The sequence below is a fragment of the Octopus sinensis genome, linkage group LG8 (assembly GCF_006345805.1).
Source record: "Octopus sinensis linkage group LG8, ASM634580v1, whole genome shotgun sequence".
Lineage (NCBI taxonomy): Eukaryota > Metazoa > Mollusca > Cephalopoda > Octopoda > Octopodidae > Octopus > Octopus sinensis.
In genome coordinates, this window is record NC_043004.1 from 18,067,061 (window position 1) to 18,087,793 (window position 20,733).

The following is a 20,733-nucleotide window of genomic DNA, read 5'->3' on the forward strand; positions in this document are numbered from 1 at the left end:
CGAAGCAGATCATTCTCAGGAATCGAAATACCGCTAAGCATTTTGCCCAGCGTGCTAATGTTTCTGCCAGCTCACCCCGTTAATAATAATAGAATCACTAGAGAAAAACTGATGTTAGTAGACCTTCAGTAGCTGACACGGTGTTTGGCCAAAATTGTTGATCATCCCTTCTAGAGCTTTCCTTTCCGTTAGATCTTTTACAGCATCCAAATCAACAGCACCTACAACAAACAGAAGGAAATCACAAACCCTTATAACAAGCAAAATATAACATCACCTTCCAAAATACAACATCACATAAATATCAAAGTATCTTGAGCAATAATCAATATCTTTTGTTTTTCCAATTTCGTTTTTATTTAGTACTCACATACTTAAGTGAAACAATGTACTAGTCTCCCCATTCCATGCATACACATATACATAAATGAGGGGTATCTCTACAAGGCTGTTCAACCAGTTACAATTAGCAGCCAAATATCCTTCAAATCACAAATTACCCAAAGTTTATTGAAGCCTACACTTCACACTTAGGTCTTATCCTGTCAACCACCAAGCTGTATCATTTCAGCATCCAGATGTAAACTCTATGACACTTTCAAATGAAATTCATTCTCTTCATTATGTTTATCAATTTGTGTTGCAAGATTCCTGATGTGAAGCTGTGTATTGAAATAGATATTGTTATATTTCAGGATGGTCATTTTCCATATTTGTGTGTGCAAGAGCACACATGAGTAAACGGAGCAAGAGCACAGATGAAAAGAAAAGTGTCGCTGAAAGGGTCACAGATGTATGATGAAAAATTTTCAGACAATGGACACGAGTTAGGATAAGAACAGTAATAAATGAGGGAAGAATGAATATATAGTGCATGTGTTTATTTGGCAAAACAAAAAATACAAGGGCAAGCAAACAGCAAAGAAGTGATTGAAGGTGTTGGAGGAAGGGGTGGTGGTCAGGCATAGTGGAAGGGTGTGAATGTTGGTGTAGGTGTTATTGGTGGCGACAAAAACAGAAAAGTGAAAGTAGAACAGAAGATAGGTAGAAAGAGGACGAGATAAAGTGGAAGAGTCGCGGACAAATTGCAATGATCACCAATCAAGATATATATATATAATTTTTTGGCATATTTGGCATTAGAATTTTTCTTTTGCCCTTATTTTGTAAATTATTCATAAATTTAACCTTTAAAGGTATTTTTTGATATGCTGGCCATTGATAAAAGTTTTTTCCTGAAAAAAATTTTATCCTACATTAGTTATAAATTGAATAGTGTTCACTTCCGGATTCTCTCAATCTGTGAAAGTTTCTAGTTCGAATCACACGTGTCTCGAGATGTGCCGAAGATTTTCTATTTTGGATATATTTGGGGTACTTAGGTCTGCTCAGGTCTTGGTGCTTGCTTTTTCTAAGGGTATGAGTAAGTATTTCACTTATATCTCACGTATTTATCACTGAAGAAGGGAAAATTCTTATGAATTAACCCCGAAATTGGGACCAATACGGTAATAACGGATTTTTTAGAAATTTCTATCGGTTTGTTTCGAAACGCATAAATTATAATGGTTATTGACAATTTTTGTCTTTTTTTCGGCATATTTGGCATTAGAATTTTTCTTTTGCCCTTATTTTGTAAATTATTCATAAATTTAACATTTAAAGGTATTTTTTGATATGCTGGCCATTGATAAAATTTTTTTCGGGAAAAAAATTTTATCCTACATTAGTTATATGTATATATATTAATCAAAGGACATACTGAGTATGTCTACCTGCTGGAAATAACAGTCAAAACTCTTATTTAAACCACCGAAAAAACATAACACTGTTAATATGGTTGACTTCTGTAGTTATTATCAGTGTTATTTTTTACAGCGGTTTAAATAAGAGTTTTTACTGTTAATTCCAGCAGGTAGACATACTCAGTATGTCCTTTGATTAATATAAATTTTAATCTTTCAGCTATTTATGCATTTTTGGGGCATGCAATTGCCTATGTTATTAATTGTTATTATCAATTTACTTATATTACCCTAGATAATATCTTTGCAAATATTCACTCCTGAATTATTTGCTCCTAACTGGCATATGTACACACACACACACACACATATCTATTATATAAAATCTGTTCTGTCTGTCTGTGTGTGTATGTCTTCTAGGATCTCGGGCATCCTCCATCCGACTGCTCTAAAATTTGATATGTAGATATCAGGGTGTGTATAAGTCTTGAAAAAATTACAAAAATTTTTCTCAAGACGTGGAAACATGCATTTGTACGTGCAAGTACATCAGCTGTTGCAATCGATACTACGCGTACACGAGAAAAATCCAAGTGCAGTTTGTGCAAAACAAGCCAGCTGGCTTGAAATAATACCACAAAATTCAGTATATTTAAGAGACCAAAAGAGTAAGATGTAAAAGAGATATTTTCTTCAAACTTGGCATGAAGGAAGGAAAGGCTATTTGGTTTCTCAAAAAGTATTTTTTTTTGCCTTAACTTCATTTAACAAAACCAAAAATTTTATTGAAATAAAGGCATGCTTAATTATTTTTTAATGAAAAGAAAACACTGATTGCTCTTTATTCAGCAGATATGATTCACCACCGTCCATTGGACGGGGGCAGGGGGCATTTTGCTCGTATATATATATATATATATATAATATATATATATATATCTATATATATATCTATATATATGTATATATATATATATATATATAAATTTATATATGAGGATAATATCGATATTTAAGTGTCGAAATATCAAGTGGCCAGCATGAAAGAAATACCTTACAAAGGTAAAAAAATTTTTAACAATTAAAAATGAGGGTGTCTAAAAGACACCAACATGCCGAAATAGCAGTCGAAACTCTGACTATAAAACCACGTTAAATGTTCATATCGCACCATGAGGCAAAGCGGAGGGGCAAAACATACAAGCAAAAATTATTGAATAATTCAAGATCCAAGGATTTCTGGTTCTGCTTTAGATAAGCTTTACCGTCATCAATTGAATATATCAAGGGTACATAAATACAGATATATATATGCACAGCAAACGATATACTTACATATACGAGCGTCGCACATACATACATATGCACGTATGGACACAGCCAGCTTGAATCGCCCGCCAAATCACCGCATAAGCAGAACCAGAAATCCTTGGATCTTGAATTATTCAATAATTTTTGCTTGTATGTTTTACCCCTCCGCTTTGCCTCATGGTGCGATATGAACATTTAACGTGGTTTTATAGTCAGAGTTTCGACTGCTATTTCGGCATGTTGGTGTCTTTTAGACACCCTCATTTTTAATTGTTAAAAATTTTTTTACCTTTGTAAGGTATTTCTTTCATGCTGGCCACTTGATAATTTCGACACTTAAATATCGATATTATCCTCATATATAAATTTATATAATTCGTTATTATATTCACTGCGATGCTTATTTTAACCATATCGTACTTATGCGGTGATTTGGCGGGCGATTCAAGCTGGCTGTGTCCATACGTGCATATGTATGTATGTGCGACGCTCGTATATGTAAGTATATCGTTTGCTGTGCATATATATATCTGTATTTATGTACCCTTGATATATTCAATTCATCATCATCATCATCATCATTTAACGTCCGCTTTCCATGCTAGCATGGGTTGGACGGTTCAACTGGGGTCTGGGGAGCCCGAAAGCTGCACCAGTCCAGTCAGATCTGGCAGTGTTTCTACGGCTGGATGCCCTTCCTAACGCCAACCACTCCGAGAGTGTAGTGGATGATTTTATGTGCCACCGACACAGGTGCCAGACGAGGCTGGCAAACGGCCACGCTCGGATGGTGTTTTTTTATGTGCCACCGACACAGGTGCCAGACGAGGCTGGCAAACGGCCACGCTCGGATGGTGTTTTTTTATGTGCCACCGACACAGGTGCCAGACGAGGCTGGCAGACGGCCACACTCGGATGGTGTTTTTATGTGCCACCGACACAGGTGCCAGATGAGGCTGGCAAACGGCCACGATCGGATGGTGCTTGTTACGTGCCACAGCACGGAGGCCAGTCGATGCGGTACTGGCTACGGCCACGTTCGGATGGTTTTCTTGTGTGCCACGTGCCACCGGCACTGGTACCACAAGGATACAAATTCCATTGATGTTCATCTATTTTGATTTGTTTTGATTTGATTTTCACTTGCCTCAACAGGTCTCACAAGTGTCACAAGAAGGAAGGTATGCACAGGTGGACTGACTACGTCCCAGGTAGGGGCCATGGGTTATGGCCTGACTAGTCTTGCCGGGTCTTCGGATGGTGTTTTTATGTGCCACCGACACAGGTGCTAGATGAGGCTGGCGAACGGCCACAATCGGATGGGGTTTGTCATGTGCCCACCGCACTGACTACAGCACTGATGGATTTCTGTGTGCCACAGGCACTGGTACCACAAGATACAAATTCCATTGATGTTCATCTATTTGTCTATTTTGATTTGATTTGATTTGATTTGATTTTCACTTGCCTCAACCGGTCTTCACAGGTGTCACAAGAGGAAGGTATGCACAGGTGGACTGACTAGTCTTGCCGGGTCTTCGGAAGGTGTTTTTATGTGCCACCGACACAGGTGCCAGATGAGGCTGGCGAACGGCCATGATCGGATGGTGTTTGTTACGTGCCCACAGCACGGAGGCCGGTCGATGCGGAACTGGCTACGGCCACGTTCGGATGGTTCTCTTGTGGATGACAGTAAAACTTATCTAAAGCAGAACCAGAAATCCTTGGATCTTGAATTATTCAATAATTTTTGCTTCTATGTTTTGCCCCTCCGCTTTGCCTCATGGTGCGATATGAACATTTAACGTGGTTTTATAGTCAGAGTTTCGACTGCTATTTCGGCATGTTGGTGTCTTTTAGACACCCTCATTTTTAATTTATATATATATATATCTATATATATATATATATATATATATATATATGTTTAGTACTGATGGTGTAGCTGTAAGACAATGTAGCCTGGAAGCCAGAGCGGAACTTACCTTCATATGTACAATAGTAAAATACATTTAGTGCTTCAATAGCAGCAGGTCCTTTCTGTTTGTAACCAAATATTAAGTCTATCCAGTTATGAAGTTGACTAGAGACAAATTCTGATTCCTGAAAAGTTGAGAAAATTGGTTAGAATTTTATCACTTTTAGAAAAAAAAAAAAAAAAAGAAAATTCCCAAATATCCTTGGTGCAGGCATGGCTGTTTTGTTAAGAAGTTCACTTTGTACCCATGTGGTTTCTGGTTCAGTCCCACAGCGTGACACTTTGGGCAAGTGTCTTCTACTATAGCCTCGAGCCGACAAAAGTCTTGTGAATGGATTTGGTTGATGGAAACTGAAAGAAGCCCATCATATATATGTATATACATATATGCATGTGTGTGTATGTGTGTCTGTGTTTGACCCCCCACTACATTGCTTGATAACTGATGCTGGTGTGTTTATGTGCCCGTAACTTAGCAGTTCGGCAAAAGAGACCGATAGAATAAGTACTAGGCTTACAAAGAATAAATCCTGGGGTCGATTTGCTCGACTAAAGGTGCTGCTCCAGCATGGCGACAGTCAGATGACTGAAACAAGTAAAAGAGTAAAAGAGAGTAACAGAATAAGTAGTGGGGATGAGTTGTTCAACTAAAACCTTCAAAGCTGTGCCCCAGCATGGTCGCAGTCCAATGATTGGAACCAGTGAAAATGCATAAAGGACAAAAATTACATAAAATCGTAAAAGTATTGAAAGAATATTTACCAGAGCTTTTTTGTGTTGGTAAATGAATTCTTCAGCTGTTTTGGCCCAGTTTGGTAAAATAACATCGTGAACACGTTCTTTAGTAACTTGAAGAGTACCGAGATCAAAGTCTGTAGAAATTTAAGAAATAACAGTTTCTTAACGTTACATCATTAATTCCAAAGTTTCTTCATCAGAATAATAATTATCATCATCAACATTTAATATCCATTTTCTATACTGGCAGAGTTGGATGGTTCAGCAGAAGATAGCAAATCAGAAGAGTCTACTAGTGTCTGTTTTGGGATGGTTTCTGCAGCTGGATGCCCTTCTTAATGCTAACCACTCTTCAGAGTGGACTGAGTGGTTTTTATATGGCATTGGTGCCAGGGAGGTCACCAAATAAGTCACAAGACAAGACCTCCCTCAACTGAGAGGTGGAGTGAGTATTATAAAGGGAGATGCCTTTGTGTCAGAAGTTAAACCAAGGCGGAAGGACAGAAGAGATATGTGGCTACTCCATTTGAAAGAGAGAGAGAGGAAAAGAGAGAAAGAGGGGAATAGAGAAGGAGGATGAGGGAGATAGAACAAGAGAGAGGAAAAGAGAGAGTTGGAGAGAGATATGATGATGATGTCAGAGTGTATTCTCAAAGTATCAGGAGATGAATATAAGTGATAGAAAAGATTTTGACATGATGAATGGATAGGTAAGTTTGGATGGGGGCAAAAGGGGTGTAGGAGATCGGCAGAGATGGAGAAAAAGGGGGATGCAGTAGAAGAGACATGGGGGAGATGTTAGGAAGATGAATTGCAGGGAAAGGTTTAAAATAAAAAGAAAGACAGTGAGAAATACAAGAGGAAAAATTAACTTACAGTTCATATTATACAGAAATTCAGGAAGGTAGAAAAATTCAGGAATAAGTTCTTTGACATCATTTGGATTTTCATAAATCGACTGCCATGAAGATGGTATGGAATGGAACTGGCGATCAGCAACATCAAATCTGAAGTAATAGAATGTGATGGAATATTAGAAACATGAATGGTTTATTATTTACATTTGATGGATATTCATCCTCATCTTGTTTGTTGTTAACACAACGTTTCCGCTGATATACCCTCCAGCCTTCATCAGGTGTCTTGGGGAAATTTCGAACCTGGGTTCTCATTCCTAAGATATTTTTCGATGCTGTTGTTATTATTATTATTCAGGTCACTTCCTGGAATTGAACTCTGAATCTTGGGGTTAGTAGCCTGCGCTCTTAATCACTGCGCCAAATGCCTGTGGGCATATTATAATAATAACATTGAACAATACCTTAGGAATGAGAACCCAGGTTTGAAATTTCTCCAAGACACCTGATGAAGGCTGGAGGATATATCAGCCGAAACGTGTTAACAACAAACAACATGAGGACAAATATCCGTCAAATGTAAATAATTCCTCATCTCTTAAATATAGAACTGTATGAATGGTTTAGCGCAGCCCATCCATTTATAGTTCTATCCTATACTAAATGACAAATCTTGTTGCTGTCATCTCAGCTGTCCACCCTGTTACTTGGGTTTTAGTGTACCCCAGTCAGTTGGAGATGTTTTCAATTATTGTATTCTACTGCATAATATAATTTGTAACTCCAAAACACTTATCTAATACTGATGATGTGTCAGAGTGGCTGCAATCTATCAAACAGAATATAGTAAATATTTCCAGAAGATAATAATAATAATAATATAATAATAATAATAATAATCCTTTGTACTATAGGCACAAGGCCTGAAACTTGGGGGAAGGGGGTAGTCAATAACATTGACCCCAGTACTCTGCTGGTACTTATTTTATCAACCCTGAGAGGATGCAAACTAAAGCTGACCTCAGCGGAACTTGAACTCAGAACGTAAAGATGAACGAAATACAGCTAAGCATTTTGGCCGGTGTGCTAATAATTCAGCCAGCAACCTTCATAATAATAATTATATATAGTGCTTGAGGAGATCTATTGAGTCAAGTACACCAAAATCAAATCAAATCACAATCAAATGGAAATTGTAGTTATTATCCCCGTGCCGGTGGCACGTAAAAAGCAAGATCTGAATGTGGTCAATGCCAGCCCCCCTCCGGCCCCTGTGCCAGTGGCATGTAAAAATGCATCCACTACACGCTCGGAGTGGTTAGCGTTAGGAAGACATCCAGCTGTAGAAACACTGCCAGATCAGACTGGAGCCTGATGTAGACTCCTGGCTTCCCAGACGCCGGTCAACTGTCCAACCCATGTCAGCATGGTCAATAGACGTTAAATTATGATGATGATGATGACAGGCTTCTTTCAATTTCCAATTACAAAATCCACTCACAAGGCTTTGGTTGGACCAGGGCTACAGTAAAAGACACTTGCTCTAGATGTCACACAGTGGGACTGAACCCAAGGTCACATGGTTGGAAAGCAAACTTCTTGCCCCACAGCCACACACCTGCGCTGGTCAGTTAATATATTTTAAGTTTAGGAAATCGTTACAGTAATACAGTGATACAGTAATGATACAGTGATTGAGGAATAATCAGACACACACACACACATTCTTTTACACTTTTACTTGTTTCACTCATTTGACTGTGGCCATGCTGGAGCACTGCCTTTAGTCAAGCAAATCGACCCCAGGACTTATTCTTTGTAAGCCTAGTACTTATTCTATCAGTCTCTTTTGCCAAACTGCTAAGTTACGGAGACGTAAAGACACCAGCTTCGGTTGTCAAGTGATGTTGGGGGTGACAAACACAGACACACAAACATACACACACACACACATACATACATACACAAACACACATATACATATATACACATATACATATATACACAACAGGCTTCTTTCAGTTTCCATCTACCAAATCCACTCACAAAGCTTTGGGTAGCCTGAGGCTATAGTAAAAGACACTTGCCCAAGTTGCCACGCAGTGGGACTGAACCTGGAACCATGTGGTTGGTAAGCAAGCTACTTACCACACAGTCACTCCTATGCCTTTATATATATATATATATATATTATATATATATATATAGTTAATCAAAACATGAAAGCACAAAGAGAAAACACATAACGCGAAGATGTGGAACAAGTATAGTATTATTGGACACTCAGGAAAGGAAAGAAAGAAGGAGGATTTAACGTTTCAAGTGGAGCTCTTCGTCAGAAACATAGAAAAAGGAAAGGTCCAAGGAAGGGAAGACGGAGGAAATAAAATTGCCAACAATACATCCGCGGTCATATATTGAATCATATATATGTGTGTGTGTGTGTGTGAGTGTATATGTATATATATATATATATATATATATATATATAAAGATTAAACATCAATAGACTGACTGGAGTATACACATTAATAGAAGTACTTGAATGTAGAGGAAACAAAAATTTAAGGTAGAAAAGTAAAAGAAGACACAGACTCACTCACCTGTCACTTTGCAGCTGTATATGTAATGTGGTGAAGGGTTCCAGTCGAATCATGTAATGTTGGACTCCGGCAGCATTGGAGTAGTGAGTACCATAATGGAACTTCTCCACTGTACCACTGGGGTCTTCAAACAAGTCAAATCTATCAAGGAAGAACATAGTAAAAGGCAGAAACAAATTAGAAAAGATGAGTTTATTCCCAAAGACAGGTTCTCAAGATCTTGAATGAAAAATTGGGAATGAAAACTAGAAATTAAGCAATAAACATGGTAGTGACATAATTAATTTGATGAAGAGTAACAGATTGTGAAGGTCAAGAATTTGGTGGGAGAGGACCTTCTCAAACCTGATTTTGTATGCAAACAAATAAAACCGTCCCATTTTCTTCCAAAACTATTCACTCGTACATCTTTCCTTCCCTTCCTCACTATCTCACTTTATATATCCTTCTCTTCATTTAACCCCTTTTCTTTTCTCTCTCTTTTGGTCCCTCTTCTTTCTCTCCCCCTCTCTATACATATACATCTTCCTAACATAGTAGCCAACTTGCTATTCAAAACATAAATATATTGAAATATTTCCATCAATTTCTTCATAGTTTTGAAATGCTTTAACTGAAGAAGGTTTACGTAATGGATGCATTTCCTATTATATATCAAACAAACCTGAAACATCCATATTAAATCATTTCAAAATACCACTATCTGGTTTGACTTTATTATAACAACAGACATGAGTCAATGCCAGTACAAACTAGTCAGGCTTGACTCCTCTTGACTCTCTCAAAGATTTAGAGTCGTTATGTGTGACACATCAAAAGTTCTGTTACTGTGAACCGCTTCTTAGCATAACACAAAATGTGCGCATGCAAGTGTGTGTGTGTTCATGCGTGCATGTTTGTGAATGAGTTGTAAATGTGAGTCACTGTCATGCAAGGGATATTCTTCATTTCCGATCTTCCCTGGACGCCTGTCTGGTCACAAGGAAATATTACTTCACTTTGGATCAGACGAAGGTTGGTGACAGGAAGGCTATCAGGCCATAGAAAATCCACCTCAACAAACTCTGTGCAAGTCATGCAAGCATGGAAAGTCATCATCATCATAATCGTTTAATGTCCACTTTCCATGCTAGCATTGGTCGGACGATTTTGACTGGGGGCTGGCGAACCAGATGGCTGCACCAGGCTCCAATCTTGATCTGGCAGAGTTTCTACAGTTGGATGCCCTTCCTAATGCCAACCACTCCGAGAGTGTAGTGGGTGCTTTTACGTGCCACCAGCATGAGCGCCAGTCAGGCGGTACTGGCAACGGCCACGCTCAAATGGTGTTTTTTACGTGCCACTTGCACAGGAGCCAGTCTAGCGGTACTGGTAACGACCTCGCTTGAATGTTTTTTCACATGCCACCGGCACAAGTGCCAGTAAGGCAACGCTGGTAACAATCATGTTCGAATGGTGCTTTTTACATGCCACCGGCACAGAAGCCAGTTTGCTGCTCTGGCAACGACCACGCTCGGATGGTGCTCTTAACGCTCCACTAGCACAGATGCCAGTCATCAAATTTGATTTTGATTTCGAAAAGTGGATGTTAAATGATGATGAAGGATATGTCTGTGTGTGTGCTTCTTCATGTCTGTATTTGTCATCCCTTCCCCCACATTACTAGACAGCCAGTATTACTTTATTTATGTCTCCATAACAAAGCAGTTCAGCAAAAGAGACTGATAAAACAAGTCCAATGACTGAAACAAGTAAAAGATAAAAAATAGATAAACAACTCACTTTTCCCTGATTTCTTCTTCATGTTTGGGATTAACAGCACCAATAGGCTTGGAGAGGTCACGATAGATTGAAGGGTCGTCAATGTCCAAAGTTGAAGATGTGTAGTCACATATTATCCAAGGAAACTGCCAAATGTATAAAACAACATATTATGGAAAAATCACAAAGAATTACAGAATATCATAATAGAATATTGGTATCTTGTTAGAAAAAATTGTGATCAGATAAAATCATCATTTAATGTCTGATTTTTATGCTGGCATTAGGTTGGACAGTTTGACCAGAACTGGTAAGCAGAATAGCTGCACCAGGCACCAGTCATCTGTTTTGACATGGTTTCTACAGCTGGATGCTCTTCCTAATGCCAATCACATTACGGAGTGTATTGGGTGTTTTTTATGTGGTGCCACCAAAGTTAGCATCTATGTGTGTGTGTGTGTGTGTATGTATGTATGTATATATATATATATATATACACACACACACATATATATTAAATAAAATGAGACAACAAAGCCAAGACTGTGTGAAATTTTTAGGACATTTTATAAAGAGAAGGGTCGTCTTACAGCTGTTTCAGGGATATAAATGATACCGCATCATCAGAGATGATATGAGAGAGTTAAATAGAAGGATATAGTAGAGTTCAATATAAGAAGTTATTTGGGAAAGGAACAGATATAGGAAGTATGAAGGGAAATATAAGAATAAAAATAAAGATATATGTTGGATATTAAACTTGCTGTTTCTGGATACCAAATCCTCTTATGTATATATATATATATATATATATATATCTCAAGCAAAGGTAATAAACTTCATTAAGGGATCATAAATCCAATGAAAATACTGGTTAGTTAACGGTTTTATAGCTGTTATCTCAACATGTATTTCTAATTGGTATATCCTTACTACTCCTGAAGAGATTCATCTTATAATGATTTTAATTTTATGAATTATCTAAAGATTTCTGAATCAAGACACCTGCCAGATATATTGTCATATTTTCTAATTAATAAATAATTTTATTAATTACCTCTCCAATTTCTCCTCATTCCTTATATATATGACAGTTGTTGTAAACCTTAACCCCACTACCATCAACCTTCTCTTCGTATATGTAGACAAACAAAGTACATTTTTTTATGACACAGGAATATAAAAACTATTTCATCATTTCTTGTATTGCTGTTATTATTGTTATTATCATTGTTATCATCAGGATAAACAAAATAAACATAAAATTTGGATTCAAAGAAGAAAAATTTCAGAGACGGTGAGTTCAAATTTTACATTAATTACTGTATTATGTCATTAAATACAAGACTGGTACCATGATTAACCTTTTAGCATTTAAAACAGCCTTATCTGGCCCAAATATTCTACTTGTGTTATGTTCAGATTAGCCAGATCCAGTCTCTCACACTTACCCTACAATGCCATTCTAAACGTAAACGATTACATCATCAAAAATCTCAAGGCTACAAGATAATGCATGGCTAATTCAAAACAATGTGAATAAATAAGCATTACATTTGACAGAGTAATCTGAATGCTTAAAGGGTTAATCCCATAAAAATTTACTGTGTAACAGCATGAGATAGAAAGAGAGGGGGAGGTGAGTGGGAGGGAGGGAAGGAAGAGGAGAAAGCATGAGAGGGTGTGTTGTGTTAGTAATAAAGCAGAATGTGAATAACTTACAACTGGGTACTGGCTCAGATCATTGTATGTCCGCCCAGCAATTGTGTTTAACTGCATCAGATAATCAAAATTGGAGATTTCTCTCTGCACCCATTTCTGAAGTATAAATCAATTACATTAATTAATTTCTTGATAATTTTTTTTTTTTTTAGCTATCATCTTTCACATCAATATCAGCACAATGACTCCTTGACTCTTCACACATCAATATCAGCACAATGACTCCTTGACTCTTCCCACATCAATATCAGCACAATGACTCCTTGACTCTTCACACATCAATATCAGCACAATGGCTCCACAAACAGTGACTCTTCAACTCTTCACATAAATATCAGCATAAACAATGATTCCTTGACTCTTCATGTCAATATCAGCACCGAGGAATGTTTGAAGGATTGTCTCCAACAATTCGGTGCAACACCTCCCTCCAACAAGTCATCCTAACGAGACGTCTGCGTTGGCTGGGTCATGCCCTCCGTCATCAACCAGAAGAATTCATCTACGAAGCAATTGCCTCAGCTCCCCTTCAGGGTTGGCAAAAGCAATGTGGTGGACAACAAAAAACCTGGCCGATGACAGTCAAGGCTGATCTGGAACCCCAACTTAGGCCTCCATGTCTACGGCATTCACCGCTGGAATAAGGAGTGGTTGGAGATCACGCGGTCGTTAGCCTCAAATCGCCAGGCCTGGTCGGTGTTTGTGAGAGATGCAGCATTGAGGATGAATGAAGTCAGCTCAACCCACCCCGGGTGAATGCTGTCTCAAGAGAAAGAGAAGGAAATATCAGCACAAACAGTGACTCTTTGACTATTTGCATCAATATTATCTCAAAACGCGACTTCTTGACTCTTCACATCAATATCGGCACGATCAATGAATCCTTGATTCTTCACATAAATATTAGCATAACATTGACTCCTTGACTATTTATACTGACTCTAACACTGACTCATTATAAATCAACACAAACAGTAAGTTCTGTGACACCCAACATCACCGACTGACTCTTTGTATTGAAACTAATACAAGCCTCTTGTTTCATCACTAACAGTGACTTTACTTCATCGTCATCACCATTTAATGTCCCTTTTCCATGATGTTGATGATGATGATGATTCATCTTTTAACATCCACTTTGCTATGAGTGCATGGGTCAGAGTTCACTGAGGCAGATTTTTATGGCTGGATGCCCTTCCTGTTTCCAAGCAAGGTAATATTTCCCCATGGCCGAACAAGGTTCCACAGAATATTAGAAATGAATGAAACTGCTTGCATGACAATGATACTCATTTACAAAGATCAAGCAATGTCAAGACAAGGAGACACACACAGACAACAGGCTTCTTTCAGTTTCTACCAATAAATCCACTCACAAGGCTTCTGTCAACGTGGGGCTACAGTAGGAGACACTTGTCCAATGGGCTAAGCAGTGGGATTGAACCCAAAGCTATGTGGTTGAGAAGCAAACTTAACCACACAGCTACGTCTCCACTTAATTGAAGAAAAAATAATTTAAATAGAAAACGTAGAGGATGGCCACAGCTAGAAACCCTTTCCTCACAGATCTGCTGGACCAAGACTGGGTTAAATAACAACAATACTTAAAAACTAATATAATCGTGCATTGGTTATTATCATCTGAGATTTATTTTTTCACTTATCACCAACTTAATCAAATTATCATCCTTAACAATATCTCAAGCAGTTTTTTAAATATGTGACACCTGTCGAAGCCAACAACAAATCTATCACTGTTTGATGACATAGGCAATATCATCGTTATCATTATTATTGTTTGATGTCTACTTTCCATGCTGGCATGGGTTGGACAGCGTGACTGGGGATTGACAAACTAGGAGGTTGCACCAAGCTCCAATATGTTCTGGCAAGGTTTCTACAGCTGGATGCCCTCTCTAAAGCCAACCACTCCAAGAGAGTAGTGGGTGCTTTTTATGTGCCACTGACATGGGAACAGTCAGATAGCACTGGACTTGACCATGCTCGTATGGTGCTTTTTACATTCCACAGGCACAGGAGCCAGTCAGGTGGCACTGACATCGACTACACTTGAATGCTGCTTTTTATGTTCAACTGGCACTGGCATCAGCCACACTCAAATGGTGCTTTTTATGTACCACTGGCATCGGCCACAACAACGATTTCACTTGACTCAACAGGTCTTCATCTATTATTATTATTATGATGATGATCATCATCATCATTTAACATCCTCTTCCTATGTTGGCATAGGCTTGAAGGTTTGACAGGAGCTGCACCAGGTTCCATCATCTACCTTGGAATGGTTTCTACTGCTGGATGACCTTCTTTGTGTCTATCGCTTTACTTAGTGAAAGTGGGTGCTTTTTACATGGCAACAGCACAAATGCTTTTTATGTGGTACCAGCACTTTTTACATGTCACCATCACCAGTGCTTTTTATGTGGCACCAGCATTGACAAGGTAACCAAGTAATTTGTAAGATGTATACCTTAATTACTAATGAAGTTTGAAATCATGGTTCAAAAAAAGTTACATTTTCAAAACATATATTTATTAATTGATAAACAATTTATGATAACCACATACATACATCCTTCCAAACGCCAGTTGAAGTAGTAGTGATTTTCTCAGATTTACAGGAAAAAGAAATGTAACCAACCAACCTGTGTTAGTCCCGAAGCTTTTAATAATTCTGCTGGTGATCTCGTACCATGATAGATGAGATTGGGAGGTCGAAGGCTGAGTATTCGACTGTAAACTTTGTTACGAACCTGTAACCAAAAGCACAGAATCGATAAAACAGTTAATAAAATATAATTTTCTACAAACAATTGTTAAGTTAATTAGCTGCTAGCATCTGCCTTTGTATCAGGAATCCTTTCCACATAATGAAATGAATGTGTAGCCTACTCATGCAAACCCACCATATACTCCCACTTTTAGTTTCTCTGTCCCCATCAACTTCTACTCATTTTTGTACTTTGAGAGGCCACGTAGACACCACATCACTATAATTTATCTCTGTAGTTCCACCCGATAATTCTCACCCTCCCATCTAAATGTGAACGACCATGCACTTCCTCCAGAGTGCCTACCCCATGTTCCCGTACACTTTGACCCCTTATCCTCTAGTATAAAGCTGGCCCTCCCCTCCCTTGCGGTTCACAGATTTGTGAGATGCATGGTGACATCACTAGGAAAAGCATCTAGACGTAGAAACCATACCAAAACAGACACTGGAGCACAATGCCATGCTCAAACCCATGGATCCTGACAAATCATCTAACCCATGCCTCCAGCTATGGTTAGGGCATCTTCTCTTCTGCCTCTCTTGTGGTTCGCAGACCAGAGCCTGACATGTAACACAGTATAATTGTACATTATTTACATTTGATGGGTATTTGTCCTCATCTTAATATATTTCGGCTGATATACCCTTCAGCCTTCATCAGGTGTCTTGGGGAAATTTCGAACCTGGGTTCTCATTCCTAAGGTATTTTTCGCTGTTATTATTATTATTACTATAATTATTATTCAGGTCGCAGCCTGGAATTGAACTCAGATTCTTGAGGTTAGTAGCCCAACCTATTAACCACTACACCATATGCCTGTAGTGGTTAAGAGCGCAGGCTACTAACCACAAGATTCCGAGTTCAATTCCAGGCAGTGACCTGAATAAAAATAATAATAATCATCATCATCATCATTGTTTAACATCCGTTTTCCATGTTAGCATGGATTGGACGGTTTGACCGGGGTCTGGGAAGCCAGGAAGCTGCACCAGGCACCAGTCTGATCTTGCAATGTTTCTACAGCTGGATGCACTTCCTAATGCCAACCACTCCGTGAGTGTAGTGGGTGCTTTTTATGTGCCACTGGCACGGAAACCAGTCAAGGTGGCGCTGGCAATGGCCACGTTTGGATGGTGCTTTTTACGTGCCACCGGCACAGGTATCATAACTACAATTTCCATTGATATTTTGATGTTGATGTACTTGTCTCAATAGGTCTCCTAAAGCACAGTGTGAGTATATATATATATCATCATCATTATCTTTTAACGTCCGCTTTCCATGCTAGCTTGGGTTGGACGATTTGACTGAGGACTGGTGAACCAGATGGCTGCGCCAGGCTCCAATCTGATCTGGCAGGACTTCCACAGCCAGATGCCCTTCCTAACACCAACCACTCCGAGAGTGCAGTGGGTGCTTTTACGTGCCACCTGCACGAGGGCCAGTCTGGCTGTACTGGCTACGGCCACGCTCGAAATAGCGTTTCTTTACATGCCACCTGCACAGGAGTCAGTCTAGCGGCACTGGCAACAACCTCGCTCGAATGTTTTGTTCACGTGCCACCGGCACAAGTGCCAGTAAGGCGACACTGGTAATGATCATGCTCAAAAGGTCACTGCCTGGAATTGAACTCAGAATCTTGGGATTAGTAGCCCACACTCTTAACCACTATTCCATATACCTTAGGAATGAGAACCCAGGTTTGAAATTTCCCCAATACACCTGATGAAGGCTGGAGGGTATGTCAGCTGAAACTGTGTTAACAACAAACAAGAAGAGGACAAATATCCATCAATTGTAAATAATGTAAATAATTCCTCATCTCTTAAATATAGAACAGTATAACTGTCTCCTTAAGGCATGGTCAACCCATCCTTTCATATGGTTTCCTGGGGGAAGACTGTCCAAGTGTTGTTGCTTTTGATTTGTCATCAGTGCTTCTGTAACTTCGATTTTTCCTAGACAGAGGTATATATTACATTTTGCGCCTAAAGATAGTCATTATCATCATCATTTGACGTCCATGTTCCGTGCTGGAAGAGCTGGAAAAATAGGGATCCAAATGGAGAAAAGTAGAAAAGACAGCTTCAAGTAGAGAAAAGTCATTGATGGCCTATGCTCTACATGGAGTGAAGGGCTTAACCCTTGAACATTTTGATTACCCAATCAAACGTAATACTCATTTATTCACATCATTTTGAATTAATCAGGAATGATCTCATAGAGTCAAGATTTCAATGGCGTCATTCTTTATTTTTAGAATGACCTTATAGGGTAGGTGGGTGAAGCTGGATCTGGCTCGTTTAAATGCTAAAGAGTTAAGCAGGTTAGTTAAATATCTGACCCAAAGCCCAATCAGTAACCTTATTCTTATAGTTCTTGTAGCACTTAATGTAAACCGATCGCAGAAACGAAACATTTAAAAATATTGAGTTATCTCCCTTGATACAATCTATACTTGAGTCTTTTGGAACTTTTCCCTCCTACACTGTTTCAATGAACAATTTCACTAATCCTTTGCTATAATGTTACAAAAAGTTTTATTTTATTATAATCCACTAATCCATTATGCCTTAGAATCAGGATAAAGTTTCAGCTAGAAATATAACTGATGAGATTTATAGAATAATTGCTCCAATGGTATTGACTTAACCCTTTTGATACCAACCCGGCTGAAACTGCCTCTGGCTCTTAGTACAAATGTCATGTTTTTGTAAGTTTTGAACTAAAATCTTCCACCAAATCTTAGTCACAATTTATGTTCCTTATACTAGTTCAATGATAACTAAGTTATTTTACTAAATTCTTTGTTATATTTAAAATTAATTGAAAGAAACAAAGACCATCTCAAAATAAATACAGTAACGAAAGGGTTAAGATAAAAACCTTTTTTTCAAAATTTAAAAAGTAATTAGTTTGGTCAATCAGGAATAATTCCAAGGCACTTCTTCGTAGATTGTAACGTCTGAAGTGAATCTCTCGCAGTTGAGATAGGTTCCACTTAAAGTCTTCTCCACCTGAAATACAGAAACAGGGGGTGAAAAGAAAAAGCTGAAAAGCAAATTATTTAAAGAAAACACTAACTGCACACATAAAGATCATAACATTACAATTTGAAATCCATTTTTAAATAAAGCAAAACAGGGCCATGTTAGTAGAAGGGTAACTTTAGTAGAAAGTGATTAAAGGCAAGAATTATTAACCAAAACTGCTCTAAGTTTAAATTATGTCCCACCTGTTGGACGGTATTTTCAAGTGAATTCATAAAATGACTGGATACAGGGAATAGGTATCGTTTATCTTTTAATTGTCTTAGTCAATGGACTGGGCCCATGCTAGGACATTGTCTCAAAGAGTTTTAGTCAAACAAATTGACCTCAGTACTTAACCTTTTTTAAGGTACTTATTCTATTGGTCTCTTTTGATGAACTGCTATGTTACATAAATGTAAACAAACACCAACACCAATTGTCAAGCAGTGGGGATGATGACACACACACACAATGGGCTTCCACACAGTTTTCATCTACTAAATCCACTTGTGAGGCATTGGTCAACTTAGGACTATCATAGAGGGCACCAGTCCAAGGTAATAACACAGTGGAACTGAACCTGAGACCACGTGGTTGCAAAGCAAGCTTCTTAACCACACAACTATGCCTATACCTACACTCAGCTAGAATCTTCAGATTTCTAGAATGAGACCATGGTTCACATTTTGCAGTGTGGAATAGATGGGACACAAATATTGTACTTCAAGGAAATTAGCAGAACTAATTTGAAGTGAATTTTCCAAACTGAGACAAAATGGATATATATTAACAAACAAAAAGAACGCAGCCCCAATAACGAACAGAGTCAACAATTACTGAAGAGGCTGCAAGAAGCAATGAATATTTTAGAAAAGAAACAAAAAAAAGTAAATGAGTGGAAATCAAACCAGTGAGTGTGTTAATTAAGAAGACGTTAAAACAGAATGACTCTCCCCAGACACAACAATATATATTCTTTTGTTCTTTTACTTGTTTCAGGCATTTGACTGTGGCCATGCTGGAGCACCGCCTTTAGTCAAACAAATCAACCCCAGGATTTATTCTTTGTAAGCCTAGTACCTATTCTATAGGTTTATTTTGCCGAACCGCTAAGTTACGGGAACATAAACACACTGACATCGGTTGTCAAGCAACGATGGCATGACAAACACAGACACACAAACATACACACATACACATACACGATGTACTTCTTTTAGTTTCTGTCTACCAAATCCACTCACAAGGCTTTGGTCAGCCTGAGGCTATAGTAGAAGACACTTGCCCAAGGTGCCACACAGTGGGACTGAACCTAAAATCATGTGGTTGGTAAGCAAGCTACTTACCACACAGCCACTCCTATATATTATATATACTTATTCATCTTTACATCCATTTTCCCATGTTAGCATGGGTTAGACAAAATACATAGAGGTGGAGTAGTTTTCACAGCTGGATGCTCATTCTATCACTAACCTTCGGCAGTCGCTCGAGTAAGAGAGTTGTTTATTTTTAAAAGTGCTGAGCTACAGAACGTTTTGTTGACAGGAAAATAAGAACAGACAACATAATAAGAGATGAGTAGCCATTATTATTTGGAAAGACAATAATAGGTCAGAGATAGCTGCAATAATAAACAACATTGTTAATTTACACATGAAGGTGTTTGTGGAATAAACAATATTGAATTACCTTCTTCTTTCATAGGACTGCAGTCAAAGAAGTATACGTGTGTTGTAGTAACCTCCAGACGACCTTTGATAACATCCACCATAGTAACTAGCTCACAGTCTTCAAGTAGAACAAGCTTCTCTTTACCAGAGTATTCTTCACCGGTCATACTACAAAGTAAAAACACATAAACCATTCAGTATTCACAATTGAGGTTATCTTAAATTGAAACAGCCATCTGTGTATCATAATAAATGTAGACACACCATTGATCAGCCAGTTATGGTATTTATCCTAAAAAAACATCTCTTATAGACGTGCTGTGTTAAAAGCAATAAATATCAGAAGGAGCAGAAAAATCCCCTGAGCAGCAATTTTAAGAATACCAGAAACATTTCAGTTGTTTTGAGCCTTTTCAGTGACGTGCTTGCAGCCAGCCACATAACTGAATGGGAATTCAACCAAATATATGTCTAGCAAAAAATCAGGCATTCTTGTTGGACATTGCAGGGATAGATGT

The 20,733-nt window shown here is 38.3% G+C and overlaps 1 protein-coding gene across 4 annotated transcripts in view; it reads right to left on the reverse strand.

The window, feature by feature from the left end:
* LOC115214931 (neurobeachin-like protein 1) overlaps window positions 1-20,733 on the reverse strand; it is a 345,811-nt gene that overhangs the window by 17,863 nt on the left and 307,215 nt on the right. For all 4 annotated transcript variants that reach the window (XM_036505273.1, XM_036505272.1, XM_029784012.2 and 1 more), the window contains exons 40-49: window positions 20,235-20,383; window positions 18,397-18,527; window positions 15,382-15,489; window positions 12,716-12,811; window positions 11,015-11,139; window positions 9,233-9,373; window positions 6,649-6,779; window positions 5,797-5,906; window positions 5,042-5,159; window positions 124-221 (exon numbers count right to left, since the gene is read on the reverse strand). In XM_036505273.1, coding sequence (XP_036361166.1) covers window positions 124-221; window positions 5,042-5,159; window positions 5,797-5,906; window positions 6,649-6,779; window positions 9,233-9,373; window positions 11,015-11,139; window positions 12,716-12,811; window positions 15,382-15,489; window positions 18,397-18,527; window positions 20,235-20,383 — 1,207 coding nt within the window. The remainder of the gene's footprint in view (window positions 1-123; window positions 222-5,041; window positions 5,160-5,796; window positions 5,907-6,648; window positions 6,780-9,232; window positions 9,374-11,014; window positions 11,140-12,715; window positions 12,812-15,381; window positions 15,490-18,396; window positions 18,528-20,234; window positions 20,384-20,733) is intronic.